Genomic DNA, 10,000 nt, shown 5'->3' with positions numbered 1-10,000 from the left:
ATGAAACGCTCACTGCATTACGCGTGTTGGAAACAGGAAAGATAATACCTTTCTCTAACGAAACTTTTTTTTTTATTATTACTGTATTATCGTCACTTATATCAATATCGCCATACCAGGAATTACTGCGCTATATTTTTAGCTCGGAGGCCTCATGTAATGAGTGTTTTCTCCGGGCTGAACCTGAACACTGTAATCTGGTGTTTCTACAGAACATGTGTTATCTGTGTCACACCCACACACAGACTCTGAACACGCTGTACTGAACAGAGTCATTATTCCTGTTCTGGACGACACTCCATGGCCTGTTATTTCTGTCTGTCTTTTGCTTCGGCCAGAGACTCGGCAGAACCGACAGGAAGCTGAACTCGGCAGCGCTTCCTGTCTGAGCTCTCGTTCCCATGGTTTGATTTTAGAAAACGCGCATCTCAAAATATCTCTTCAGTACATTTTAAAGTAAATTTTAAACTTGTTATTTTTATACTTCTGTGCTTCCTACATATTTATATATCTTTATTTGTGTTGTATGTATATATTTTTATTTTTAATTTAAATTTTCTTGCTTTTCATATTTTTATTTTTCTTGTTATATTTTATTTGAATTTTCATTTTATTCATTTGATACTTTTCACTTTATATTTTTAGTTTAGTATTTTTATTTTATATTTTATGTTATTCTTGAGACTTATATGTTTTATCTTTATTTTTTTGTCTTTATAAATTAATATTTGTTTTATATTTGTAGTCACTTTTTAAACTTTTATTTTACTTAACAAATATTTATTTTTTATTTATATATATATATATATATATATATATATATATATATATATATATATATATATATATATATATATATATGTTACTTTTATATTTGTATTAATTTTTATATTTTCAAAATAATACATTTGATATAAAATGCATTATGTTATAAATATATATATATATTTTTTATGACACTTCCTTGTCCCCCTTCCTTTGCACTGTGTAGAAATCCCCCAGACATTGAGCAGAGCTCACAAACGGCAGGTTAAATCCTGACACACATGATGGATGACGGTTTAGAGCCGGTTCTTCTTCTCTATCAGCTCGTGTCTGTGCAGCTGTTGTGGACTGATGTTTGCGTGTGAACTGAAAACACAGCGGCATGCTGCAATCAATCCTGCACACTCCAGCGATAGAGCACCCGCACACACACACACACACACGTCATCCCTCTTCACCTGGAATCAGACCGCTGCGTTTGACGAGACCTTCAGGGTCGTGTGGAGTCACAGAGTTTCTGCTTCACGCTCACATGAACCACAAAGATGCTCACCGTAGCACACAAAAACATCAGTTCAGCCCTACAGACACACTAGCGACTGCGTAGCAACCGCCCAAACACCCTAGCAACTGCACAGAAACTGACTTAAAGGTGAAATGCCGCAACATGAGAGCACAGGTCTCTCTCTGGGTTGTGCGTTACAGATGGGATTGTAGGATATTCGTGCGTGATCATCAGCTGGTTCTATTCCAGAGCACAGTTTCTGTTGTTTACCATTTAAAAATCGAATATGACTCTCCTGTAGTCTAGAATATCAGTTTTTAGTGTGTCCTGTAGCTTTAGAGTTTGTGCTGTAGTTCAGTGTTTGTCATGCTGTTATTCTGTTGATATGCTATAGTTAAAGTCAAAGATTCTGTCCTGTAGTTTACAGTCTCTCAGTTTTGTCCAATGGGTTAGAGTCTGTGCTGTAGTTCAGTGTTTGTCATGTAGTTAAGAAATGAAAACCTGTCATTGAGTTCATGTCCTGTAGTTTAGGTTGCAAATTCTATCCTGTAGCTTTTAATATACCTTGTAGTTTACATTTCTCAGTTTTGAGTGTGTCCTATGGGTTGGGAATTGTGCTGTAGTCAAGAATTGATAACCTGTTATTTAGTCTGTGTCCTGTAAAGTCAAAGATTCTGTCCTGTAGTTTACAATCTCTCCGCTTTGAGTCTGTCCTGTAGGTTTAGAGTCTGTGCTCTAGTTCAATGTTGGTCATGTAGTCAAGAATTGATAACCTAGTCTGTGTCCTGTAATTTAGGTTGAAGATTCTGTCCTGTAGTTTACAATATCTCAGTTTTTAGTGTGTCCTGTAGTTTACAGTCTCTTAGTTTTTAGTGAGTCCTGTAGTTTACAGTCTCTCAGTTATTAGTGTGTCCTGTAGTTTACAGTCTCTTAGTTTTTAGTGAGTCCTGTAGTTTACAGTCTCTTAGTTTTTAGTGAGTCCTGTAGTTTACAGTCTCTCCGTTTGTAGTGTGTCCTGTAGTTTACAGTCTCTCAGTTATTAGTGAGTCCTGTACTTTACAGTCTCTCAGTTTTTAGTGAGTCCTGTAGTTTACAGTCTCTCAGTTTTTAGTGTGTCCTGTAGTTTACAGTCTCTCAGTTTTTAGTGAGTCCTGTAGTTTACAGTCTCTCAGTTTTTAGTGAGTCCTGTAGTTTACAGTCTCTCAGTTTTTAGTGTGTCCTGTAGTTTACAGTCTCTCCGTTTGTAGTGTGTCCAATGGGTTAGGGTTTGTGCTGTGGTTCAATGTCACGCGTGTCAGAATCTGAATGGTAATTTCTTTCTATTTCCTGTAGTTTACAGTCTCTCAGTTTTTAGTGTGTCCTGTAGTTTACAGTCTCTCAGTTTTTAGTGAGTCCTGTAGTTTACAGTCTCTCAGGTTTTAGTGAGTCCTGTAGTTTACAGTCTCTCAGGTTTTAGTGAGTCCTGTAGTTTACAGTCTCTCAGTTTTTAGTGTGTCCTGTAGTTTACAGTCTCTCAGTTTTTAGTGAGTCCTGTAGTTTACAGTCTCTCAGGTTTGAGTCCTGTAGTTTAGTGAGTCCTGTAGTTTACAGTCTCTCAGTTTTTAGTGAGTCCTGTAGTTTACAGTCTCTCAGTTTTTAGTGTGTCCTGTAGTTTACAGTCTCTCAGTTTTTAGTGAGTCCTGTAGTTTACAGTCTCTCAGGTTTTAGTGAGTCCTGTAGTTTACAGTCTCTCAGTTTTTAGTGTGTCCAATGGGTTAGGGTTTGTGCTGTGGTTCAATGTCACGCGTGTCAGAATCTGAATGGTCATTTCTTTCTATTTCCTGTAGTTTACAATCTCTCAGTTTCGAGTCTGTCCTGCAGTTAAGAGTTTGTTCTGTGTTTGTCATGTGTTTTAGAATCGGACCTGTTGTACTAATACTGGTTCTAATGTATTGAGAATGAATGTGATGGTGATATAAAATAACCTGAAAGCGTCTCTGACGTGTTCTCTCTTTCTCTTTCGGTTTCTCTCCTCTTTGTTGTACGTCTCGAGGGAGTCTTGAGTGCGAGATTGAGTTTCATCTTCAGAGCAGCACAAATGTGATCAGAATTTGAGACGATCTTACAAACTGCTGCGATTGTATGTCTTTGTCATCATTTAACCACATCTGCAGTGAACCGACACACACTCACACACACACACGTGATCCGTAGTAAAGACTAGCTAACAAATCCTCGCTTGATGGATGTTAGTTGTATGTAGAACTTATTGATTTTTCAATTTCTTTGTGCTGTTTCTGTCTGTGGTTCTTTCTTAGACTGTGGATATACTGTATGTATATCACTTTTTTCAGTTTTTATTTTTTTTATTTTTGTCTTTTCATTGTCATTATTTATTATTGTACTTATTTGATTATTTGTATAATTGATGTACATTTTTGTATATTTTCATATTTTATTTCATATTCTATTTTATTTATATATATATATATATATATATATATATATATATATATATATATATATATATATATATATATATATATAAATTGTTCATTTTATATTGAATATTGATTTTATATCCCTTATCTAAAAATAAATAAAAAGGCTAAAATAATTTCATGCTTTCTTTTTATGCATTTTATAAAAATAAATGAACTTTTCTTTTTGTTTGTCATCATTTAGGCCATGCGTACTGTTGGTCTAACCAGTAGCAGAATAACTAGTTAATTAGTTAGTTGGATATACAAAATATTTTATTTTATTGTTTTTAGTTTTAGTTTTGATATTTAATATTATTCTTTTATATTTATCATATGTATTTTATTTTATGTAGTAAGACACGCCCACTTTACTCCATCCAATCAATCAAGCCCTGATATTCTCTTTCATTTAATATCTTGTTGGTCTTCACGTTACAGTACAGACTGAGTTTTGCTTCCGTAAATCGCTCATTTTCATGGATAGTGTGGGTTTGTCCATCATGAGTCATGACCAGCTTTATATAACAGTGTTTAATTATAAATCAATAGAAATCGATGCTATATCCTCATTTATCTGGATATATCTGTGTGTGTGCGTGTGTGTGTGTGTGTGTGTTCGGCAGTTCCTCTCGTAAAGCAGAACAGAAGTTGGACTTCTCTGAGGCGTTACAGAAGGAGAAGTGAACATTTTAAATGAATCCATTAATTATTCATTTAGTCCAAACGAACCGTCAGATTTCTGTCTTCAGCCGTCGTTAAAGACGTGTCTGCTGTCCTAAATATTCAATTACTTCAATGGACATGAAACAAATGAGATCGGATGACAGGAGCTGTCAGTCGGGATGGGTTTTGTTTTGGTTAATTTAATTTTTAAAAATTTATTTGAATATTTATTATATACATTTGTGTGTGTGTGTGTGTGTATATATATATATATATATATATATATATATATATATATATATATATATATATATATATATATATATATATATATATATATATATATATATATATATATATATATATATATATATATATATATATATATATATATATATACATACACAAATGTATATATATATATATATATATATATATATATATATATATTAGTATTTGTCTTCTAATTCTAATAATATTCATATTTATTTTATTTGACTATATATTTTTTGTATAAAAATCTTTATTGGCATATCCACCTTTATTTAACTCAAAATGTTGAAAATGTATTAGTATTGTTAGAAAATGTATCATTATTTTAATTCATTTAAAGTGTTTATGTTATTATTAGGTTATAAATATTCAGACGATTGGTGTGTGAAAGCATCCGTCATCTTATTAGTAAGTTTGGTTGCAAAATAAATAGTTTGATGTTAAAGGTTCATGTGTTTTTGTTTGTTGTTGTGTAGAGAATGAGCTTCTGATGGTGGGGTTAATGTCAGCTGGAGCCCAAAGCCTTTTATTGCTAAGCCTTTGTGTGCGTGTGTGTATTTGCATATTAGGTGTTTTTGTGTGTGTGTGTGTGTGTGTGTGATTACACCTAGCGTTGACCCATATATCTGAAGCGTGCAGTGACCGCTGATCTTTTAAAAACAGCATTAAAGCAAGTACAACAGTGGCATGACTTCAGCTGACTTCCGTTTGCTAACCCTTTCTCTTAAAACAGACTCGTAGCGTTTTCCTGCGTTATGCTTTGTGTGTGTGTGTGTGTGTTTCATGTCAGGTCTGTATTAGTGTGTATAAGTTGGTGGATTACAAAAGGAAAGACGAAAAGTGACATTTTTTGTGTACTTTAATGTGCAAATTTTGCACACACACATGCATGTATATATACTATACACACACACAAAATTATTTTGTTTAGCCAACTTAAATTATTTTAGTTATCCCTGAAAATGTTGTTTACTCAACTAAAATACATTTTTTACTGTTTGTGTGTGTTTGAAAATGTAAATCATATTTAACTCATTTGTTGATTAATTGTAAATATAAAATAAGTTTTTTTTGTATTTTTGGAGGGGTTTTTTTTGTATTTTTTATTTGCCGTTTTTATTGTTAATTTTAATTTAAAAACAATTTAAATAGATTTTTCAAACGTGAAATTGAAATATTTTGAACTACATAACTGAAAACTTTAAATGTTAGATTTATTGTTTTTTTTTCATATTTAATTTTGTAGTTTTTTGCTGTTTTTATCTTGATGGTGTTACCGAGAGAAAGAGTAAAAGCGCAGCTAATAAAATGTCTGGTCAAACACGTCGACTCTGACAGCGTAATTAACCCATCAGCGTCCGGCGGTCCTCGTTTAACCGGCGGGATCTGCTCTGTCCAGCAGCGAGGGTGTGAAGCTGTGCTTGTCTTGTGTCGGTTAACAGAAAGTGACAGTGTGGAAACGGCCCCGGGGCCCCTGCTGAAGATACGCTGCCCGTCTTGACAGAAACCACAGAGAAACTCCATTATGGTGCAAACGCAGAGGGAATAAACTGTCAAACCTCACGAGAGATGAGACACAGAATCATTCCAGCACGTTAGACGCACACAAGCTGTGTGTGTGTGTGTGTGAATATAATATTCAGTAGCTTTAATAATAGATGTATGCATATCATATGTGTATGCGTGCGTGTTTATAATACTAATGTTTTCTAATTTGAGTGGTTCAGGTAGGTTTCTCAGGAAATTGGAGCATGCCGCTGTGTCATAACACCACATCTATAGACATAAAGACTGGTTCACAGCAGCGGGAATAAATAAAGGCATCATTTTAATTGTGTATCGTAATCCGGAAAGGATTATATGAAATGCATGTGAATGATATTCCAGTTTTAAAGGTTCTTCTGATTACAGACAGCTCGGGCTAGCCGTGCAAAGCCGGTATGTGACAGTATATGGAGAGAACTCTTATTTGTGTCACGTGTTCAGTTGTTCAATACCTTTTGTAATTATGCATATTTTAAAAACAATTAAACGTTCAAATAAATTAGGAAACTGTAGGATGCGTGATCACACATCATGCAGTCTGAATGGTGTTCTGGGGTCCTCGAGTCGAGCGCTGAATCCGGGTGGTCTGTGGAGTTCAGCTCTGTTTCTCTTCACTTCATCACGTTCACACGTTTCTTGCCGTTAATCAAGTGTTTCACGTCTTCGGCCTCCACTTCATGTGGAGCAGGCCGTGTTTGTTTAAAGCTTCAGCTCCCTGCGTTTAACAGTTTTAGACTTTCAGCTTCCATACGGGTCGTTTCATCTTATGTTATTTGTCTTTTTCCTTTTTGTTCACCTACATAATGTACATTGAAATATTTGTAAAAATCGGCATATTAATTAAATAAATGTTTTCAAATATTTTACATATATTTATGTATGTATAATTATTTATACTAGTTTTAAATATTTTAAGGGACAGCATGAAAATTCAGCTTCCAACTAAATATTTTTTTAAATATGTATGTTTGTTTATATATATATATATATATATATATATATATATATGTATGTGTGTGTGTGTATATATATATATATATATATATATATATATATATATATATGTATATATATGTATATATATATATATATATATATATATATATATTATTTTTTTATTTATAACTTGCTATAATACACTTTTTATTTATACTTAACGCACACTATATTTTATATACTGTATAAATTAAAAAAAAAAATTTTTTAGATGTATTTATTATTCATATTACATTTGTTCAGTATTTAAATATTGTACATATGTTTAGATATTCATTATTCAAAAAAGAATAAAAAAATAATAAAAGGGACCTACTTAGTAAAAGACGTTTCATCTAGAGGAATTTTTATTAAATCCTATGTAAATTCAACGTTTGCATACTTAAAATAAATGTTTATAGACATTTTTAACTTTTATTTAAAGATCAGAAATACTATTGTTTAACTAATATAATGTAGACTTTATATTAATTTAATATGTCATTTTCTAATCTATTTCACAATGTTTTTGACGTTTTAAATATGTATTTTATTTAAATATATATATTTTTAATGATATCATATGAAGCAGCCTGCATCCAAATGGCTTTTATTAAATGCGTATTTCGTTTAATTAGTTTGTTACGTCAAGTCAGTGTTTCTGGTAATACTTTACATGATTAGAAACACACTTGCTTTAATTTAAAGCTCATAACGACAAAATCCCCCTTTATTTGTCATTTCCAAACGTTCATCCATGGTAAGGAAGTCATGTGGTGAGATGGTGATTCTCCGGTCGGTGTGTTTCTGCATGAGCTGCAGTGGTTCCACGTCATAAAGTTTTCATGGAAATGGGTCTCGTCGGGTCAGTGGGAACGGTGCTAAAGGGTTTACTCTTCTGAGACTTGCAGGCGTTTGCAGCTTTAAGGGAAGGCGTTGTTTTTTATGCATTGGTTCATTTGAAGATTTGGGGCGTTAATAAAGTGTGTTTTTCAGACTAGTGCAGAGAAAAGATACACTTAAGCGTTTCTTGTATTGCGCCTGTAGAATTCAATTTGAGTGCATATTTTTACACACCATTTCCTCCAAATGAGTTTTTCTCTACTTCAGCAGCACTTATATACACATTATTTTTATTACTATTATTCCTATCTGTATTCTGAAGGCTTTTACCGAGAGGTTTATTCATATATCACTCACTCTTTTATTATTGCACTTAAACTTTAGTGGCCGTTTTATCCAAAATATTTTTTTTCACAACTTTTCTCAGGAGCACTTTTAGAAACCAAACTCAGCAGATTTATTCCTATCTTTATTCTGAAGGTTTTTATATAGTGTTTTTATTTTATTTTATTGCACTTCATCTATTTGCATCTGTTGATTTCAATTACGATACGTATTTTTAAAGACTGTTTTCACAAAAATGAGTTTTTTCTCCACGTCGGCGACACTTACATAAACCAAATTTTACAGATTTATTCCTTTTTATATTACGCAGGTTTTTACTGAGAGATTTCTTTATATATTATTCGCTTGTTTTTTTATTGCACTTGGCGTCTGTTAATTACAATGCATATATTTAAAGGCCATTTTCTAAAAAATGAATTTGTTTCTCCACTTCTGGAGCACTTACATACACCAAGTTTTAGAGTTTTCTTCTTGTCTATATTGCAAAGGTTTTTATAGAGGGGTTTGTTCATATATCATTTAGTTCATTTTTTATATTGAACTTTATTTACGTGTGTTGATTTCAGTTACTAAGCTCATTTTCTCAAATTGACTTTGTTTCAACACTTCAGCATCACTTTCATACACCAAGTTTTATAGTTTTGTTCCTTTTTATACGATACAGGTTTTTACCGGTAGATTTGTTCATATATCATTCGCTTGATTTTTTATCGCACTTTATCTGTTTGCATCTGTCGATCGCAACAACAAGGTCACTTTACAAAATGAGTTTTTTCTCCACTTCTGCAGCTCTTACATACACCAAGCTTTAGAGTTTTCTTCTTGTCTATATTCTGAAGGTTTTTGTAGAGAGGTTTGTTCATAAATTATTTCCCTGATTTTCTACGACGTTTTGTTCATGAAAAAAGCGAAACGTCATTTTTTTTTCCGGCTGTTGGCAAATTTTCGGTGGAATAAAAAGAGAAATCCAAATTTCCCTCGATAGAAACCTTTAACTCTAATAATTCAACAAAATCAAACTAATATTTACCCAACGTTCAGATATATGTTCTGGAAATGACTGCATATTTATAGATTTGTGCATTTAAACGGCATTTCAGAAACTCGTTTGCGTTTATGAATGTAATCAATCAACTGGGGAAGTATGGTGTATACATACAGTATATTATTATTGCACGATTATGGCTTCTGGCCTGTTTTAAACGTGAAAAACACAAGAGTGACTCCCAAATGAACAATAGCAGAGGATGAAGGAGTCGTCTGTCAGACTCGGAGATGTGTGACTAAAAGTGTCTGTTAGTCGTTCGTCACGTTCTGGTCTGAAGTTATGAGGCGGAAACCATCTGTACGTGATCCACATGCCTCCAGATGAGGCACGGAAGATATTTACGCTACGTATTTTATCCTACACTATGTTTTTGTCCCTTAACGTGTTCGCGTTTCTTTGTTTTTCCTCCTCAGGCTTTTGGAAATGCCAAAACGGCCCATAACAATAATTCCAGCCGCTTCGGCAAGTTTATTCAAGTCAACTATCAGGAGAGCGGGACTGTGAGAGGGTGAGAGGAGCTTTTTTTCTGTAGTCAACGGTCATGTTTGCTGCCTACCTAGGGCCCTACCTGTCTAA

General features: G+C 33.3%; 1 protein-coding gene across 7 annotated transcripts in view; it reads left to right on the top strand.

The window, feature by feature from the left end:
* Nucleotides 1–10,000, top strand: part of myo9ab (myosin IXAb) — a 93,093-nt gene that overhangs the window by 31,985 nt on the left and 51,108 nt on the right. For all 7 annotated transcript variants that reach the window (XM_043227503.1, XM_043227499.1, XM_043227498.1 and 4 more), the window contains exon 4: nt 9,838–9,932. In XM_043227503.1, the coding sequence (XP_043083438.1) occupies nt 9,838–9,932 (95 nt within the window). The remainder of the gene's footprint in view (nt 1–9,837; nt 9,933–10,000) is intronic.

This window comes from Puntigrus tetrazona, chromosome 25 (genome assembly GCF_018831695.1).
Source record: "Puntigrus tetrazona isolate hp1 chromosome 25, ASM1883169v1, whole genome shotgun sequence".
In the NCBI taxonomy this organism is placed as follows: Eukaryota; Metazoa; Chordata; class Actinopteri; order Cypriniformes; family Cyprinidae; genus Puntigrus; species Puntigrus tetrazona.
Note: the sequence above shows the minus strand (reverse complement) of the source record. Positions and strands in the feature narration are given on the sequence as shown.